At 38.8% G+C, this 20,958-nt stretch overlaps 1 protein-coding gene across 1 annotated transcript; it reads left to right on the forward strand.

Annotated features, from left to right (window-relative positions):
* The first annotated feature begins 3,624 nt into the window (after positions 1-3,624).
* LOC107146087 (thyroid receptor-interacting protein 11-like) lies at positions 3,625-19,435 on the forward strand. The gene is given in 9 exon segments (XM_015490105.1): positions 3,625-4,845; positions 4,974-5,120; positions 5,845-6,579; positions 6,832-7,443; positions 9,799-9,872; positions 16,094-16,487; positions 16,953-17,202; positions 17,304-17,449; positions 17,534-19,435. Coding segments are annotated over 9 exon segments (5,481 nt in total).
* Positions 19,436-20,958: the final 1,523 nt, after the last annotated feature.

The following is a 20,958-nucleotide window of genomic DNA, read 5'->3' on the forward strand; positions in this document are numbered from 1 at the left end:
AAAGACCTAGGAATTAAACCAGAGACCTTGCACCTAATGGAAGGAAAAGTAGGCCTAAATCTCCATCATGTAGGATTAGGCCTCAACTTCTTAATAAGATTTCTATAGTGCAAGAATTAAAGCCAAGAATTAATAAATGGTATGGATTCAAACTAAAAAGCTTCTTTTCAGCAAAAGAAACAATCAGTGAGGTGAATAGTGAGCCTACAGAATGGGAGCAAAATTTTACCACAAGCACATCAGATGGAGCACTAATCTCTAGGATATATAAAGCACTCAAAAACTGTGGACTGGGGATGTGGCTCAAGAGGTAGCGCGCTCGCCTGGCATGCTCACGGCACTGGGTTCGATCCTCAGCACCACATAAAAATAAAATAAAGATGTTGTGTCCACTGAAAACTAAAAAAAAAAAAAAACCTTAACACACACACCCAAAAAAAAAAAAAAAAAAAAAACAAATAACCCAATCAATAACTGGGCCAAGGAACTGAACAGACACTTCTCGGAAGAGGATATACAATCAATCAACAAATATATAAAATGTTCAACATCTCTAGCAATTAGATAAATAAAATCCAAATTACTCTAAAGATTTTATTTCACTCCAGTCAGAATGGTAGCTATTAAGAATACAAACAAAAATAAGTGTTGGCGAGGATGTGGGGAAAGGCACACTCATACACTGCTAGTGGGACTGTAAATTGGTGCAGCCAATATGGAAAGAAGTATGCAGAATCCTTGGAAAACTGAGAATGGAACCACCATTTGATTCAACTGTCCCACTCCCCAGTCTACACCCAAAGAACTTAGAAACAGCATACTACATGGACACAGCGACATCAATGTTTATAGCAAACAATTCACAGGTAAATGGATGGAAATGGAGAATGTTATGCTAAGCAAAGTAAGTCAATCCCCAAAAAAACAAAGGACAAATGTTTTTTCTGGTAAGTGGATGCTGATCCATAATGGGGGTTGAGGGGAGTGAGAATGGAGGAACTTTGGACCAAGGGGAGGGAAGATACAGATAGGAAAAATGGTTGGAATGACATAGACATCATTACCCTAGGTACATGTATGACTGCACATGTGGTACAACTCTACATCACATACAACTGGAGAAACAAAAAGTTGTGCACCATTTGTGTACAATGAATCGAAAAGCTCTCTGCTCTCATGTATAGCTGATTAGAACTAATAAAAAATAAACTAAAAAGAAACACCACCTCTATTCTTTATAAATTACTCAGCCTGTGGTCTTCCATTGTAGCAATAAAAAACAGAGATAGACAGGACTCCTGTGGGAAGCAGAGATCAAGAGCTCAGGGTTGAGCCAGAGCCAGACACACTATGTCCCAGGGGACCTTGCTTCCCTCCAACCCCAGAGAAAGAACAAACAGTGGCAATTCCTCCTCATGGCTGTTGGAAATGAGGTTACTGGGAGAAACTACTGCTGGTATAGTCCTTTGACTAACAGGTTCTTTACCTCCCATCTTGTTCCTTTCATTCCTTTGTTATTAATAATCACATCTTACTTTTCAAACCACAAACCCAGCACAGAATGTTATTCCAATAGAAGCTGCTATGAAGCTGCAGTATGAAGAAATGCATGACCTGACTCACTAGTGCAGTTGAATAGGATACAGTTTCCCCTGCCCAAGTCTCAGGTACTCCCAAGGGGGGATCCAGGAAAGGCCCTAGCCCCAGCAAGGAAGGCTATGTTTGGGGAAAAAAAAAAAAAAAAACATTACTTGCTGCCCTTAGGTTTAAACTCTGGATGGAAGAGCTCTATAAGCCAGGGCAGTGCCATATCACTCCATGCCAGAGCACACACTACATGCTGCCTTTAACCACAGGATGCACAGGAGAGAGGAGAGAGCATCAGGTTTACCTAGTTATTGGAGAAAGAACATTGAAGATACCAAATGGATGATCAGATATGACAATGAAAGACTTAAAAATTATTGTATTGACCAGGAAGAAAGGTATGCAGCATCCGAGCTACGGATCCAACATCAATCTGCAAATTACTGAAATGAACTGGCACAGAAAGAAGTTGAAATTAGGCAACTGAAAGCAAGACAGTTTGTACTAGAGGATGAGTTGTTGCAACTGAAGTCCACAGGCTTTCCTTAGTTAGCTGGTAAAGCAGACAGCCTGATATTTCAGAAAAAAAAATAGGAGGAAAGCAACATTTCCTGTATACATCTGCTTTAAAATCATAGCTTAAAATCTATGCTTCAAGTGGGTAAGTAAATAAATAAGATTAGGACTTATTTATCAGAAAAAAATTAGAAGTCCCAATTTCATAAATAAGTCTAAGTCATATAAGAAGTCCTAGACTGTAAATAAGTCAAGTCTCGTCTTATAGCAAGAACATCTCATTATACAAATCAAAAAAGTACATTAGGTTGACAAGGTATACATATGGAAAAGGAGTCTCTGATCTTCAATATCATCCTCCCCAGCCCAGTAGTAATGAGCCCTTTCCCTGCTAATTGGTGATGCATTGATTTGGGGACTTGCATTCACATTCTTGCCTTCAGTATTGTTTAGATTAATAGTGTCCAATACATTGAATAATTTATTTATAATCATTATATAATGGTTAATACAATATGAAATTGTTCTTTCTAAAACAACAAAAAACAGTCATCTTGTTTGGTGTTGGGGGGATCAAACCCAGGACTACATACCTGGTAGGCAAGTGCTCTACCACTGAAATACACTCCTAACACATTAAAAAAAAATTGTTTGGGGGTTGGGGCAAGGGCTCTGTGGTAGAGCTCTCGCCTGGCATGCATGAGGCATTGAGCGCGATCCTGAGCACCACATAAAAATAAAATAAAGGTATTCTGTCCATCTATAACCAAATATATATATATAAAATATTAGTTTTGACACCTTCCTAATGTATCAAGATATGTGAGTTCAACATGGAAGGAAGGTGACAAAGCTAATTTAATACATGAAGAAGTTGGATGTAACTTGACTTTTGCTGTAAAGATATTAATTACCAACATAGAAAAAGTAAAAATTATAAGATGGTCCCTAAGTAGAAGACACCTTACCAGCAAGGTTATATTTCTTGCCATTCCTCTATGTCTTTAATTTCATTTTCATGACTTAAGACATTAGATAGAAACTCAGTAAGATGTTATAAAAGGAGTAGTAGGAGAGGATACCCTTGATTGTTGGTGATCTTAGTGGGAAAGTTTCAAGTTTATTATCATTCAGAATGTGGTAGGGGTGATATGGCAGCCAGCGCCCAGGTGGCAGGGGCAGCCTGCCAGCTGGGAAAACTTGCTAACACTGGGCTAGAAGTCACCCAAGCCCGAGGGTGGAAAGTGGAGAGAAGGAGCCCAGGCCCCGTGGGGGTGACTGGGCCACTGGCGGCTAGTCACTGGCGCAAGCACAGGCCAGGCCTCTGCATTTCTAGGCAGAAAGCAACAGTTGGCAGGAGCCCCGCCCTGCACAGATTCTGAGTGTTTGGGTCATAATTGAACCCCCAACATTCCAGGAGTTTCAGAGCAGAGGTGGATAGAGACGGAGGTGGTTTTCAGAGGTGGATAGAGAGAGAAGTGGTTTTCAGAGTGGGTCTGGTGGCTCACTGAAATTGGGAAGATGTCATCCTGGTTTAGGGGCCTAGGCTCCAGCTGGGGCCACTCCTTGGGTCAGGTGGGGGACAGCTTGGCTTCCCTCACAGGCCATAAGTCCAACGTCACCGAGGACGAGGTTCTCGATGATTTTGAGGATGTAGAAGCAGGTTTACCTAGTTATTGGAGAAAGAACATTGAAGATACCAAATGGATGATCAGATATGACAATGAAAGACTTAAAAACTATTGTACTGACCTGGAAGAAAGGTATGCAGCATCCAAGCTACGGATCCAACATCAATCTGCAAATTACCGAAATGAACTGGCACAGAAAGAAGTCGAAATCAGGCAACTGAAAGCAAGACAGTTTGACCTAGAGGATGAGTTGTTGCAAGTGAAGTCAGCTGCCCAACCACTGCATTCAGGAGCTGGTGGTGTACCATCAACCACTGCCCTGTCTTCATTCGGTCATGACATCAGTCATGGTTCAGCTTTTCTAGGTGATGACATGGACTTCAGTGACATCATTTCTGCATAACAAGAAATCAACAGACTGTCAATTGAAGTTTCAAGACTCGAATTCGAAGTTGGCCATTGGAGCGCTATTGCTCAGGCACAGCAAACACATAATTCAGATCAATGTGAAATCTGCCAACTACAAAATACTATTAAGCGACTTGAACAAAACCGAAATCAAGACCTTGATAATCATCAAGGTGAAATTGCAGTTTTACAAAATGTACATCAACAGAAACTGGCAGAGATGAGTCACCTGTATCGAGAGGAAATAAATGACTCAGAAGAAAGAATTAAAAAACTTGAAAATCAGTTACAACAAGGTGACTCGGGAGTAACAGTAACTGATGAGTCTAAAATCTGTGACTTGCAAAAAATGATTCAGGTTCTACAAACTGAAAAACTAGAGTCTGCCAGGAAGATCGAAGAACTTGAGGATCAACTAAAAGACATAAATGAACAATTATCTTTGGCACAAAATGACACAGAGGTCTTGAAGAGAGAAAAAGAGCAGCTCAGTATGGAAAAGCAACAAATAATGGAACAGTGTGAAACCTTGAAGCTGGAATGGAGTCAATTGCAGCCTTCTGTGATGGAGCAGAAAGATGAGGAAATTGGGAATGTGCAGAAAACCAGTGAACAAATAAAAGCCCAGTTGCAGGAAGACACACACAACACTCCAGCAGACAATTCTGATAGTTTTCAAAAAACAAAAGTTAAAAAAGTCTTCGTATAGAAAACGGAAGTGAAAAACACGACCTGTGTAACTATGAAACTGTAAAAGGAGTGAAAGGAATCCAACAACAGGAACTTGAAATTCAACTTGTAAATGAAAAGAGTAGATTTTTAACCAACCAGATTGATCAGCTGTCTGAAGATGAAGTTGGAAAACTCACTCAAGCTATCCAGCAACAAGCTCTTCAGGCTAAAACTTATTCAGGAAAACTTGATATGATTCCACCCCAGCTCTTGGCTGCGTCATCATGTACCTCCCAGTCAGCAGAGGTCAGAGAGCTGAGACAATAACTGCAAGAAAAAGAGGCCACCATTAGGATGCTCCAGGAAAATAACCACAGGCTCTCTGATGCAACTTCTGCTGCCACAGACAGAGAAAACAAAAAATATGAAGAAATGGATTCCGAAATTAAACAGCTAAAGGAAGAACAAGATGTGTTAAAAACTTTACTGAAGGAAAAGACCTCTTCATCCAAGCCAAAAGTGATCAGTTTCTTTCTTCTGTTATAGTTAAAGCTTCGTCCCAGGGTTTCATAAACTGACTTCCAGACCACTCACGTATAATAGAATCAAGCCTTTATTGAAGCACACCAGTGGCTGCTGACCAGAACATAAAGCTGTTCCCCTGATCAGCCCTGAACAATTGCAAGGGCTCTCCTTATAAGCCTGAAAACCGCAAAAGGGATGTTCAGGGGGTCTAGCCAATGCAAGCAAGCCAGGTTACAGAAGCAGGACAGTGCAGTCAAGCGGAGGGAATCCTAACCAATCACAGTTAGCCCAGTCACCCCAGTTACAGAAACAGAGACCCATTACCCTAGTTACAGAAACAATGCCCCATTAGGTAGTTCCAGTTCTTAAAGGTTTCAATAGCAAAAGGAAAAGAACATCTTGCCCCAGTCATGACTCTTCTACTTGGCATGGCTGTTTTACAGGATGTAGTTATAAAACAAAATGGAGTCACATTTGCTCCTACTATCACACTTCAAATGAAAAGCTCACTGACAAAGTGAATGAAAACGAGTTGTTGAGGCAAGCAATAACAAATCTAAAAGAGAGAATATTAAATTTAGAAATGGTCATTTCTCAACTCAAAGGGGAAAATGAAAAAATGATCGAAACATCCCAAGAAAAAGAAATGGAGTATCAAGCATTACAAGAGATGAACATGAAGTTCTCTGTGATCCTGCTAGAACAAGAGTACGAGTGCCAGTCCATGAAGGAGCAAGCTCTTGCCTTTGAGCAGCTGTTACTAGAAAAAGAAGATGGCAAGGCTGGGGACTTCAGTCAGCTTTTAAAAGCACTTGAATCCATGCAGGAGAAGACCTTCTTTTTTCAGCAGGAGAGAGACCAAGTCACCTTGTCTCTAAAGCACCAACAGATGGCAAACCGGACCTTAGAGCAAGAAGTTCAACACTTATGTGACAAAGAATTACACTTAAAGCAGGAGGTACAAAGCCTGAGGAGCCATCTCCTAGAATCAGAAGATTCTTACAGCCGGGAAATTGGGGCTGCAGAGAAGAGAGAGAGGAACCTGAGAGAGAAAGTCACACTGTTGGAGGAAAAGCTGCTCTCCTCTTCTAATGCAAGTCATCAAGCCAGTGTGCAGGTAGAGTCCCTGCAGAAACAGGTGCGTTTCCTCTCCCAAGAGAGGGATGAGAAAGCACTGCAGCTTTCGCTCTACCAGGAACAAGGAAAGCAGTATGCCATGTCACTCACTAACCTGCAAAAGGTTCTAGAGCGTTCCCAACAAGAAGAAAAAGCTATGTATTCCGCTGAATTAGAGAAGGAAAGACAACGTACCACCAAAAGGAAGTAAAAGGCAGAAAATCTAGAAAGAGAGGTATCGTTATTACAGGAATGCTTGGATGAAGCCGACCGTGTGTTGGATACAGCAACCAGACCTACACAACACTTCCATCAAAAGGAAGAACAGATCGAACAAAGTGAGCTCCCATGAGAAATATTGGACAATGCCCAAAAGAAATGGATGAGCTCGGAAAATGGCACAGAAGGAAAAGTGGACAAAGCCCTAATGAGAAACCTGTTCATTGGGCATTTCCAGACACTGAAAAATCAGCGTCCCAAAGTGTTAAGATTAATGGGAAGCATCCTGGGCATTCAAAAGGAGGAAATGGAGCAGTTGTTGAATGGAGATGATGGTGGTGTTACTAAGTGGATGATGGGATGGCTTGCAGGAGGATCCCAATGTGTCCCCAGCACACCTTTGACACCAAATGAGCAATCTGGGCTGAAGAGTTCTTTTTCAGAACTTTTTGTCCAATTTCTGGAAACAGAATCTCATTCATCCATTCCATCACCAAAACTTTCTGCTCATGCCATGAAGTGTCTAGACTCCAGAGGAAGGAGAAAGGAACGTGCCAATGTACCAAGAAGTGTGACAGACACAGCAGAGTTCAGAGCTGGTAAAAGAGAGGCTGTGAATCCATTCTTGGCATTGCGTTCTGCGGTTGTGCCACTGGTTAGCCTAGATGGACTTGGACCTGGTGGACCTGGGAATCTCCTTTTGAATCCCATCTCAGACTTCATGACCACCTTTACACCATTGCCAGTGTCGCTGGACAATAGCGCCAGGGTTGTACTAAAGGACCTTTGAAAGCAATTCAAAGTGATTCTCAAGCCAGAGATGAGTTAGCACTTTAAAGAATAAATATTTTGTTCTTTTTATGAGGTGGCCTTTTCAAAGAAAAGAAGTGATGTATTTGTAGGGGCAAAGAAAAAAGTTGATACATAGAAGTTCCAGGTATTTTGTCTCCCCCTCCCCATTTTTAGTGTTGTTTGTTTGCTGTAGCACTGTTTTAAAATAAATTTTTCTTTGTTTACCGTAGTCCTCTTTTTCATGTGATATTTTGCTCTGATGCTATCAGGTAATCAACAGCAATAATAACCATAGCTTCAACCCCGTTTTTTTAGGATTATATTTGTTACATTTAATTATATTAAGATCAAAATGATACATTTATATGTCAGACAGAATAGAAGAAAAATCCAACCCATATGAAACCCACATGAAAAAGATACATACCTCAGAATTTGGGATAGCTAAAAACAAAATATGATGTAGCAAAAAGTTGTAAATTCTTTAGTTTATAAAAGAAATCACTGTATAACTACTAAATGAAAATTACAGTGGGAAGGGCCTGAACATGAATTTTAGTAGATAAATTCTAAGATTCTTTTAATACAAATACCATGACAGCTATCCATTTTACTTCATTCTATAAAAAAGTAACTTGACATTCATTTCATTTTCTAGATGTTACATATGTCCAGAAGGAAGATGACTTTTGTCAGTCAGACCCAAAGTATAATCACATGCATCCTTTTTAATTTGTAAGAATGTATCATTAAATATCTGGACTGTTTACATATTTTGCTGGGCCCTTCAGTAATGCTTATAAACACATTTTTAAAAACATTTGATCAAGAAAAAAAGTGGGGTAGAGAAATAAAACATTACAGAGTTTTGAAAGATGAAAAAGTGAACAAAGGGTTAGTTAAATCCTTTTTTATTTTGGTAAGTTAAGGTAAAAGATAAATCAAAAGTTTCTAGCTTAAGTCAGGTGATATCAGAGAAGTGAAAAAGCAGATTATGTAGCAAATGCTTCTCTGACACCTGTAATTTCTAAAACCATTAAGAACATTTTTATTAAAATTAATTCAAATGAAATTTAATATAAATTAAATTATTTGAAATAAATCATATAATTTATTATGAATTAATTTCACTAATTTATTTAATAATTTAATTATGAATTTAATTGATTTCATTTATTTAATTCATTTTATTGATTTTATTTATTAATTTAATAAAATTAATGATTTACATTTAAAATTTTATTGATCTTTTTAAAGATTATTTTAAAAATTAATTGTAGTAAATTTTAATAGAAATCAAATTATTTAAAATCCATTATATAATTTAATATGAATTTTAATAATAATTTAATTTTGATAAAATGTTCTCAATGTTTTTCAAAATTGCAGGTGTCAGAGAGCTATTTGCTGTATAATCTACTTTTTTCTCTTCTTCGATTTCACCTAACTTGAGATGGAAACTTTTGATTCATTTTTTATCTTAATTTACAAAAATAAAAAGTGAAGACAAAATACCTAGTGGCTATATAGATCAGACAAGAAAGTGGGAAGACAGTAGAGTACATAAAACAAACACACATATATATCAAAAAATTAAAATAAAAAATGTTAAAATATCAGAAATTGGTGAATGAATAAAGAAATAGAAAAATAAAAAGAATGTACAACACAACTCAAATATACTATTCAGACATCCCAGTCCTCAAAATCCTAATTCAGGCAATGTACTAGGCTTCACACATGTTGGGGATGTGAGGGCAGGAGACAGGAGAGGGAGAAGGGGAAAAAAATCTTGAAGGAAGACAAAGGGCTTGTTTTGCTTGGGGATCAGTATCTTTCCAGCTTCCCTTCTCATCTGATAGGTGGTGTCCTCTGTTGTTAGCTGGTATCTCCACCCTCAGGGTGGTTAAGGTAATTAGAGTGTCACTGTGCCAGGTTAGTGGCTGCTGGAGAGAGGGGGAGTTAGAAACTGGGTACGTGGAAGATGGTGATGAAGGTGACCCAAGATAGAGGCTCCTGCTTTCAGCAGTGGGGTGTCGGGTCGGGTGGGGGGAGCCAGGAGATGGTGGCGGAAAATGAGTTCTGTGACCAACTCCATGGCTTGCAGTGTTGGCTGACATCAGAGCCTGTGTGAAGTTCCTGGTTGCAGGCAGACTACTGAACATAGGGGACTGTGTCCACTGCTGCAGAGTCCCAACCAAGATGGTGGTGACTGGGGGAAGCCCACATTGGTAAATGGGGTTCACATGGGGATGATGACCACAGTTTCTACTCATGGGAAGCTGCCAGGTGTTCTCCATGGGAGTGGCATGTGTGCTTTCTGCTCCCATAGATGGCTGAAAGTTCTTTGAGGGTGCTGCTTCAGCTGCCTATGGTCCCACTTGGGTACCTGGTTGCCCTGCCTGGGTGAGTAGTTGTGACCCTGAGGTTTGGAGCCCTGAACAAATGCAGAGGGCAGGAATAAGCTTGCAGAGAAGCAGTAGTCTCACTACTTGCATCCCAGGTCACAGGGCAATGCAGAATGCTGCCTCCCTCTGGCCCACCATCTTGGATCCAGAAATAGAAACCTTTGTATAACAAGGTGAAAACAAAACTAGTCCAAAGATGTAAAGAGGTCTGACTCCAACTAGAAAGAAATTTGATTGTCAATTTTGCCATGATTAACTGCATCTTTCTAATGTATTTAGGAGATAGGAAGTTTTGATTATGTGTTAATGGTTAAAACTATTTTTTCCAAAAAATTAACAGGTGACACTGATTCACACAGTCTAACCTCTCTTCTTAACTAACTTATATATTGCCATTCTTCCATACATTGAAAAGGAAGTTCCCATAGCTGTCCATATGAGAAATGTTCAACTGCCTCCTGAGCTCTGCCCAGTTGGCATCATAGATGCTCCTCTAATTAACCCCACCATACACAATTTAAACAGATCAATTTCAAGCAACAAAATAGAGGATGCCATCAGTAGCCTACCAACCCCCCAAAAGCCCAGAATGGGATGGATGCACAGCTGAGTTCTACAAGCTCTATAAATGAGAACTCACACTAATACTTCTCAAACCATTTCATGAAATAGAAAAAGAGGGAATACTTCCAAACACATTCTATGAGGCCAATATCACCCTGATTCCAAAACCAGACAAAGACTCACCAAAGAAAGAAAACTTCAGACCAATATTTCTAATGAACATAGATGCAAAAATTCTCAATAAAATACTGGCAAATTGAATACAAAATCATATCAAAAAGATAGTGTGCCATGATCAAGTAGGTTTCATCCCAGATATGCAAGTTGGTTCAACATACAGAAATAAATAAATGTAATTCGTCTCATCAATAGGATCAAAGACAAAAATCCTATGATCATCTCAATAGATGCAGAGAAAGCATTTGACAAAATGCATCCCTTTATATTCAAAATACTAGAAAAACTAGAGATATCAGGAACATACCTCAACATTGTAAAGGTTAACTATGCTAAGGCCCATGGCAACATCTTTCTAAATGGAGGAAAAATAGAAAGCATTCCTTCTGAAAACTGGGAAAAGACAGGGATCCCCTCTTTCACCACTTCTATTTAACACAGTTCTTGAAATTTTAGCCAGAGCAATCAGACAGATGAAAAAAATTAAAGGGATACACATAGGAAAAGAAGAACTCAAATTATCACTATTTGTGCACAATATGATTCTGTGCCTAGAAGACCCAAACCATTCCACCAGAAATGTTCTAGAACTAATAAATGAACTCAGCCAAGAAGCTGGATATCAAATCAACACCCATAAATCAAAGGTATTTCTGTATATCAGTGACAAATCCTCAGAAAGAGAAATGAGGAAAACCACCCCATTTACAACAGCCTCAAAAAAAAAATCTTGGGAATCAACTTAATGAAAGATGTGAAAGACTTCTACAATGAAAACTGCAGCATGCTAAAGAAAGAAACAAGACCTTAGAAGATGGAAAGAACTCCCAGGTTCTTGGATAGTCAAAATTAATATCAAAATGACCATACTACCAAAAGCACTGTACTGGTTCAATGCATTCCAATCAAAATCCCAATGGCATTCCTCACTGAAATAGAAAAAGCAATCATGAAATTCATCTGGGAAAAATAAGAGACCCAGAATAGTCAAAGCGATCCTTAGCAAGAAGGATGAAACTGGTGACATCACTATACCAGACCTTAAACTATACTACAGAGCAAAAGTCACAAAAACAGCATGGTATTGGCACCAAAATAGACCTGTAGACCAATGGTACAGCATAGAAGACACAAAGACTAACCCACATAATTACAGTTATCTTATATTTGACAAATCCACCAAAAATGTACATTGGATAAAAGATAGCCTGTTCAGAAAATGGTCCTGGGAAAACTGGAAATCCATATGCAACAAAATTGAATTTAACCCCTATCTCTCACCATGCACAAAATTCAACTCAAAGTCGATCAAGGACCTAGGAGTTAAACCAGAGACACTGTGACTATTAGAAGCAAAAGTAGGCCCAAATCTCCATGATGTCAGATTAGGCCTCAACTTCCTTAATAAGACTCCTCTAGCGCAAGAATTGATATCAAGAATCCATAAATGGGATGGACTCAAACTAAAAAGCTTCTTGTCAGCAAAAGGAACAATCCATGAGGTGAATATACAACCTATTAATTAGGAATAAATTCTTCCCGCATGCATATCAGATAGAGCACTAATCTGTATGATACATAAATCACTCAAAAACCTTAACACCAAAACTCAAATAGCCCAATCAATAAATGGGCCAAGGACCTGAAGAGATACTTCTCAGAAGAAGATATACAATAAATCAACAAATATATAAAAAATGTGTAACATCTAAAGCAACGAGAGAAAAGCAGTCAGAATGGCAGCCATTAAGAATAGAAACAAAATTAAGTATTGCTGAGGCTGTGGGGAAAAAGGTACACTCAGACACTGCTGGTGGGACTGAAAATTGGTAAAGCCAATATGGAAAGCAGTATGGAGATTCCTTGAAAAACTTGGAATGGAACCACCATTTACCCCAGCTAACCATCTCCTCAGTCTATACCCAAAGGACTTGAAATCAGCATATTGTAGTAACACAGCCACATCAATGGTTACAGCAGGTCAATTCACAATAACTAAATTGTGGAACAAACCTACATGCCTTTCACTAGATAAATGGATAAAGAAAATGTGGTAAATGTACACCATGGAATATTGCTCAGCATTAAAAGAGATTAAAATTATGACAGTTGGACTTAATGGATGGAGTCAGAGAATATCATGCTCAGAAAAGAAAGTCAATCTTGAAAAACCAAAGGCAAAATGTTCCCTCTGAGAAGTGGATGCTGATAAATAATGGGGGAGAGGGTGAAAATGAAGGAACTTTCACTGGACAAATGGGAGGGAGAGAAGAGGAGGGGAAATGGGGCTAGGAAAGATGGTGGAATGAGATGGACATCATTACCCTAGGTACAAGTATGGCTGCACATGGTGACTCTACATCATGTACAACCAGAGAAACAAAGAGTTGTGCTCCATTTGTGTACAATGAACTGAAAAGCTTTCTGCTGTCTTGTATAACTGATTAGAACTAATAAAAAGTAACCTAAAAAGAACGCCTCTCTTCTTTATAAATTGCCCAGTCTGTGGTCTTCCATTGTAGCAATAAAAAACAGAAAGACAGTGCTCCTGAGGGAAGCAGGAATCACGAACTCAGGGTTGAGCACCAGAGCAAGACACATTATCTCCCGTGGAGAGCTCGCTTCCCTCCAGACCCACGGAGAGCACAAACCAAGGCAATTCCTCCTCATGGCTGTTGGAATAGAGGTCACTGGGAGGAACTACTGCTGGTACACTGTCCTCTAGCTAAAGGGTTCTTTACCTCCCATCTTGTTCCTTTCATTCCTTTGTTATTAATAATCATATCTTGCTTTTCAAACCCCAAACCTAGCTCAGAATGTTATTCAAATAGAAGCTGCCATGAAGCTGCAGTATGAAGAAATGCATGACCTGACTCACTAGAGCAGTTGGGTAGAATCCAGGCTCCCCTGTCCAGGCTTCAGGTACTCCCTACCAGGGGTCCAGGAAAGGCCCTAGTCTCAGCAAGGAAGGGTATGTTTGGAAAAATAAAAAATAACTTGCTGCCCCTAGGTTTCACCTCTGGATGGACCAGCTCTATATGCCAGGGCAGTGCCATGCCACTCCATGCCAGAGCACAAACTACATGCTGCCTGTAACCACAGGATGCACAGGAGAGAGCAGAGAGCATCAGCACTCCACAGGCTTTCCCAAGTTAGCAGGTAAAGCAGACAGCCTGATATTTCAGAGAAAAGAGGATAAAAGCAACATTTCCTGTATACATCTGCTTTAAAATTATAGCTTAAAAACTATGCTTAAAGTAAATAATAAATAAATAAGATTAGGACTTATTTATATAAAAAAATTAGAAGTCCCAGTCTCATAAATAAGTTGAAGTCATATAAAGCCTAGTCTTATAAATAAGTCAAGTCTAGTCTTGTAGCAAGTGCATCTCAATGTATAAATAACAAAAGCACATTAGGTTTACAAGGCATACATGTGGAAAAGGAGTCTCTGATCTTCAATATCAATCTCCCCAGCCTAGTAGTAATAAGCCCTTTCCCTGTTAATTGGTGATGGTTTGATTTGGGAATCTGCATGTACATTCTTGCCTTCAGTGTGGTTAAGATGAATAGTATCCAATACACTTCATAATTTATTTAAAAATCTATATATAATGATTGATACTATCCTTATGAAATCATTCTTTCTTTAAAAAGGTCATCTATTGATTGGGTTATCTGTTTTTTGGTGCTTACCTTTTTGAGTTCTTTATATACCCTAGAGATTAGTGCTCTATCTGATGTGTGAGGGGTAAAAAATTTCTCTCAAGATGTAGGCTCTCTATTCACCTCACAGATTGTTTCTTTCGCTGAGAAGAAACTTTTTAGTTCAAGTCCATCCCATTTATTGATGGACTCAATTAAATTAAAGATGTTAATTTAATTCTTGTGCTTTAGGAGTCTTATTCAGGAAGTTGGGGCCTAATCCCACATGATGAGGATTAGGGCCTCCTTTTTCTTCTATTAGATGCAGAATCTCTGGCTTAAGTCCTAGGTCCTTGATCCACTTTGAGTTGTGTTTAGTGCATGGTGAGAGATAGAGCTTTAATTTCATTTTGTTGCATATAGATTTCCAGTTTTCCCAGCACCATTTGTGGAATATTACTCAGCAATAAAAGACAATAAAATCATGGCATTTGCAGGTAAACAGATGGAGTTGGAGAAAATAATGGTAAGTGAAGTTAGCCAATCCCAAAAAACAAATGTTGAATGTTTTCTCTGGTATAAGGTGACTGGCCATAATGAGGTAGAGAGGGGTGCATGGGAGAATAGAGTTCTAGATAGGGCATAGTTGTGGGAGGGGAAGGGAGGAAGGAGGGGGTTAGCAATGACGGTGAAATGTCAATCCATATCCAAAGTACACGTAAGAAGACATGAATTGGTGTGACGAAACTTTATATACAAGCAGAGATATAAAAATTGTGCTCTATATGTGTAGTAAGAATTGTAATACTTACTACACTGATTCCACTGTCATGTATTAAAAAATATAAAATCAATTAAAAAATCATCATATTTGGTGTTGCGGAATAAACCCAGGACTGCATAGCTAGTAGGCAAGGGCTCTACCACTGAGATATACTCCCAACCCATTAAAAAAATCAGTTGTGGGGTTGGGGCGGGGCTCAGTTGTATAGTGCTCACCAGGTAAACCTGAGACACTGCATTTGATCTTCAAAAATGAATAAAAGAAAAATGTATTGAGACCACCTAAAACTACAAATATATATCAGTTTTGACACCTTCCTCACATAACAAGTTATGTGATCTCAGCATGTTAGGAAGGGGTCAAAACTGACTTGATACCTGAAGAAGTTGGATGTAACCTAACTTTTGCTGTAAAGATATTAATTACCAACATAGAAAAAGTAAAAATTATAAGATGTTCCCTAAGTGGAAGACGCCTTAACAAGCAAGGTTATCTTTCTTCCCATTTCTCTATGTCTTTAATTTCATTTTCTTGCCTTATGACTTTAGCTAGCAACTCAGCAAGATGTTAAAAAGAAGTAGTAGGAGAGGAGACACTTGATTGTTCCTGATCTTAGTGGGAAAGTTTCAAGTTTATTATCATTAAGAATGTGGCAGGGGTGATATGGAAGCCAACGCCCAGGTGGCAGGGGCAGCCTGCCAGCTGGGAAAACTTGCTAACACTGGGCTGGAAGTCACCCAAGCCCGAGGGTGGAAGTGGAGAGATGAAGCCCAGGCCCCGTGGGGGTGACTGGGCCACTGGTGGCTAGTCACTGGCGCAAGCACAGGCCAGGCCTCTGCATTTCTAGGCAGAAAGCAACAGTTGGCAGGAGCCCCGCCCTGCACAGATTCTGAGTGTTTGGGTCATAATTGAACCCCCAACATTCCAGGAGTTTCAGAGCAGAGGTGGATAGAGACGGAGGTGGTTTTCAGAGGTGGATAGAGAGAGAGGTGGTTTTCAGAGTGGGTCTGGTGGCTCACTGAAATTGGGAAGATGTCATCCTGGTTTAGGGGCCTAGGCTCCAGCTGGGGCCACTCCTTGGGTCAGGTGGGGGACAGCTTGGCTTCCCTCACAGGCCATAAGTCCAACGTCACCGAGGACGAGGTTCTCGATGATTTTGAGGATGTAGAAGCAGGTTTACCTAGTTATTGGAGAAAGAACATTGAAGATACCAAATGGATGATCAGATATGACAATGAAAGACTTAAAAACTATTGTACTGACCTGGAAGAAAGGTATGCAGCATCCAAGCTACGGATCCAACATCAATCTGCAAATTACCGAAATGAACTGGCACAGAAAGAAGTCGAAATCAGGCAACTGAAAGCAAGACAGTTTGACCTAGAGGATGAGTTGTTGCAAGTGAAGTCAGCTGCCCAACCACTGCATTCAGGAGCTGGTGGTGTACCATCAACCACTGCCCTGTCTTCATTCAGTCATGACATCAGTCATGGTTCAGCTTTTCTAGGTGATGACATGGACTTCAGTGACATCATTTCTGCATAACAAGAAATCAACAGACTGTCAATTGAAGTTTCAAGACTCGAATTCGAAGTTGGCCATTGGAGCGCTATTGCTCAGGCACAGCAAACACATAATTCAGATCAATGTGAAATCTGCCAACTACAAAATACTATTAAGCGACTTGAACAAAACCGAAATCAAGACCTTGATAATCATCAAGGTGAAATTGCAGTTTTGCAAAATGTACATCAACAGAAACTGGCAGAGATGAGTCGCCGGTATCGAGAGGAACTAAATGACTATGAAGAAAGAATTTAAAAACTTGAAAATAAGTTACAACAAAGTGACTTGGGAGTAACAATAACTGATGAGTCTAAAATCTGTGACTTGCAAAAAACGATTCAGGTTCTACAAACTGAAAAACTAGAGTCTGCCAGGAAGATCGAAGAACTTGAGGATCAACTAAAAGACATAAATGAACAATTATCTTTGGCACAAAATGACACAGAGGTCTTGAAGAGAGAAAAAGAGCAGCTCAGTATGGAAAAGCAACAAATAATGGAACAGTGTGAAACCTTGAAGCTGGAATGGAGTCAATTGCAGCCTTCTGTGATGGAGCAGAAAGATGAGGAAATTGGGAATGTGCAGAAAACCAGTGAACAAATAAAAGCCCAGTTGCAGGAAGACACACACAACACTCCAGCAGACAATTCTGATAGTTTTCAAAAAACAAAAGTTAAAAAAGTCTTCGTATAGAAAACGGAAGTGAAAAACACGACCTGTGTAACTATGAAACTGTAAAAGGAGTGAAAGGAATCCAACAACAGGAACTTGAAATTCAACTTGTAAATGAAAAGAGTAGATTTTTAACCAACCAGATTGATCAGCTGTCTGAAGATGAAGTTGGTCAACTCACTCAAGCTGTCCAGCAATAAGCTCTTCAGGCTAAAACTTATTCAGGAAAACTTGATATGATTCCACTCCAGCTCTTGGCTGCGTTATCACGTACCTCCCAGTTAGCAGAGGTCCAAGAGCTGAGACAGTCACTGCAAGAAAAGGAGGCTACCATTAGGATGCTCCAGGAAAATAACCACAGGTTGTCTGATGCAATTGCTGCTGCCACAGACAGAGAAAACAAAGAACATGAAGAAATGGATTCCGAAATTAAACAGCTCAAGGAAGAACAAGATGTGTTAAACACTTTACTGAAGGAAAAAGACCTCTTCATCCAAGTCCAAAGTGATCAGTTTCTTTCTTCCAATGAAAAGCTCACTGACAAAGTGAATGAAAACGAGTTGTTGAGGCAAGCAATAACAAATCTAAAAGAGAGAATATTAAATTTAGAAATGGTCATTTCTCAACTCAAAGGGGAAAATGAAAAAATGATCGAAACATCCCAAGAAAAAGAAATGGAGTATCAAGCATTACAAGAGACGTACATGAAGTTCTCTGTGATCCTGCTAGAACAAGAATACGAGTACCAGTCCATGAAGGAGCAAGCTCTTGCCTTTGAACAGCTATTACTAGAGAAAGAAGATGGCAAGGCTCGGGACTTCAGTCAGCTTTTAAAAGCACTTGAATCCATGCAGGAGAAGACCATCCTATTTCAGCAGGAGAGAGACCAAGTCACCTTGTCTCTAAAGCACCAACAGATGGCAAACCGGACCTTAGAGCAAGAGGTTCAACACTTACGTGACAAAGAATTACACTTAAAGCAGGAGGTACAAAGCCTGAGGAGCCATCTTCTAGAATCAGAAGATTCTTACAGCCGGGAAATTGGGGCTGCGGAGAAGAGAGAGAGGAACCTGAGAGAGAAAGTCACACTATTGGAGGAAAAGCTGCTCTCCTCTTCTAATGCAAGTCATCAAGCCAGTGTGCAGGTAGAGTCCCTGCAGAAACAGGTGCGTTTCCTCTCCCAAGAGAGGGATGAGAAAGCACTGCAGCTTTCGCTCTACCAGGAACAAGGAAAGCAGTATGCCATGTCACTCACTAACCTGCAAAAGGTTCTAGAGCGTTCCCAACAAGAAGAAAAAGCTATGTATTCCGCTGAATTAGAGAAGGAAAGACAACGTACCACCAAAAGGAAGTAAAAGGCAGAAAATCTAGAAAGAGAGGTATCGTTATTACAGGAATGCTTGGATGAAGCCGACCGTGTGTTGGATACAGCAACCAGACCTACACAACACTTCCATCAAAAGGAAGAACAGATCGAACAAAGTGAGCTCCCATGAGAAATATTGGACAATGCCCAAAAGAAATGGATGAGCTCGGAAAATGGCACAGAAGGAAAAGTGGACAAAGCCCTAATGAGAAACCTGTTCATTGGGCATTTCCAGACACCGAAAAATCAGCGTCCCAAAGTGTTAAGGTTAATGGGAAGCATCCTGGGCATTCAAAAGGAGGAAATGGAGCAGTTGTTGAATGGAGATGATGGTGGTGTTACTAAGTGGATGATGGGATGGCTTGCAGGAGGATCCCAATGTGTCCCCAGCACACCTTTGACACCAAATGAGCAATCTGGGCTGAAGAGTTCTTTTTCAGAACTTTTTGTCCAATTTCTGGAAACAGAATCTCATTCATCCATTCCATCACCAAAACTTTCTGCTCATGCCATGAAGTCTCTAGACTCCAGAGGAAGGAGAAAGGAACGTGCCAATGTACCAAGAAGTGTGACAGACACAGCAGAGTTCAGAGCTGGTAAAAGAGAGGCTGTGAATCCATTCTTGGCATTGCGTTCTGCGGTTGTGCCACTGGTTAGCCTAGATGGACTTGGACCTGGTGGACCTGGGAATCTCCTTTTGAATCCCATCTCAGACTTCATGACCACCTTTACACCATTGCCAGTGTCGCTGGACAATAGCGCCAGGGTTGTACTAAAGGACTTTTGAAAGCAATTCAAAGTGATTCTCAAGCCAGAGATGAGTTAGCACTTTAAAGAATAAATATTTTGTTCTTTTTATGAGGTGGCCTTTTCAAAGAAAAGAAGTGATGTATTTGTAGGGGCAAAGAAAAAAGTTGATACATAGAAGTTCCAGGTATTTTGTCTCCCCCTCCCCATTTTTAGTGTTGTTTGTTTGCTGTAGCACTGTTTTAAAATAAATTTTTCTTTGTTTACCGTAGTCCTCTTTTTCATGTGATATTTTGCTCTGATGCTATCAGGTAATCAACAGCAATAATAACCATAGCTCCAACCCCTTTTTTTAGGATTATATTTGTTACATTTAATTATATTAAGATAAAAATGATACATTTATATAACAGACAGAATAGAAGAAAAATCCAACCCATATGAAACCCATATGAAAAAGATACATACTTCAGAATTTGGGATAGCTAAAAACAAAATATGATGTAGCAAAAAGTTGTAAATTCTTTAGTTTATAAAAGAAAATACTGTATAACTACTAAACGAAAATTACAGTGGGAAGGGCCTGAACATGAAATTTAGTGGATAAACTCTAAGATTCTTTTAATCCAAACACCATGACACCTATCCATTTTACTTCATTCTATAAAAAAGTCACTTGACCTTCATTTCATTTTCTAGATGTTACATATGTCCAGAAGGAAGATGACTTTTGTCAGTCAGACCCAAAGTATAATCACATGCATCCTTTTTAATTTGTAAGAATGTATCATTAAATACCTGGACTGTTTACATACTTTACTGGGCCCTACAGTAATGCTTATAAACACATTTAAAAAAACATTTGATCAAGATAAGAAAGTGGGGAAGAGAAATAAATTAATACAAAGTTTGAAAGATAAAAAAGTTAAGAAAGGAGTAGTTAAAACCTTTTTTATTTTTGTAAATTAAGATAAAAGATAAATCTAAAGTTTCTAGCTTAAGTCAGTTGACATCAGAGAAGTGAAAAAGCAGTTTATGTAGCAAATGCTTCTCTGACACCTGTAATTTCTAAAACCCTTGAGAACATTTTTGTTAAAATTAATTCAAATAAAATTCAATATAAATTAAATTATTTAAAATAAATCATATAATTTAATATGAATTAATTTCATTAATTTAAATTATTAATTTGATTATGAATTTAATTTTGTTAATTTATTAATTTAATTTTATTTATTAATTTAATAAAATTTATTTATATTAAATTATGATTCATATTTAATTTTTTAAAATTTCATTAAGAGTAGTTTAATAAAATTAATTTAAATAAATTTTAATATAAATCAAATTATTTAATATTCATTATATAATTTAATATGAATTTTAATAAAATTAAATTAATTTTGATAAAATATTCTCAATGGTTTTAGAAATTGCGGGTGTCAGAGAAGTATTTGCTATATACTCTACTTTTTTTCCTTCTTCAATTTCACCTAACATGCTGAAAAGTTTTGATTTATCTTTTATCTTAATCTACAAAAATAAAAAGTGAAGACAATATAT

This window comes from Marmota marmota, unplaced genomic scaffold (assembly GCF_001458135.2).
Source record: "Marmota marmota marmota unplaced genomic scaffold, marMar, whole genome shotgun sequence".
In the NCBI taxonomy this organism is placed as follows: domain Eukaryota; kingdom Metazoa; phylum Chordata; class Mammalia; order Rodentia; family Sciuridae; genus Marmota; species Marmota marmota.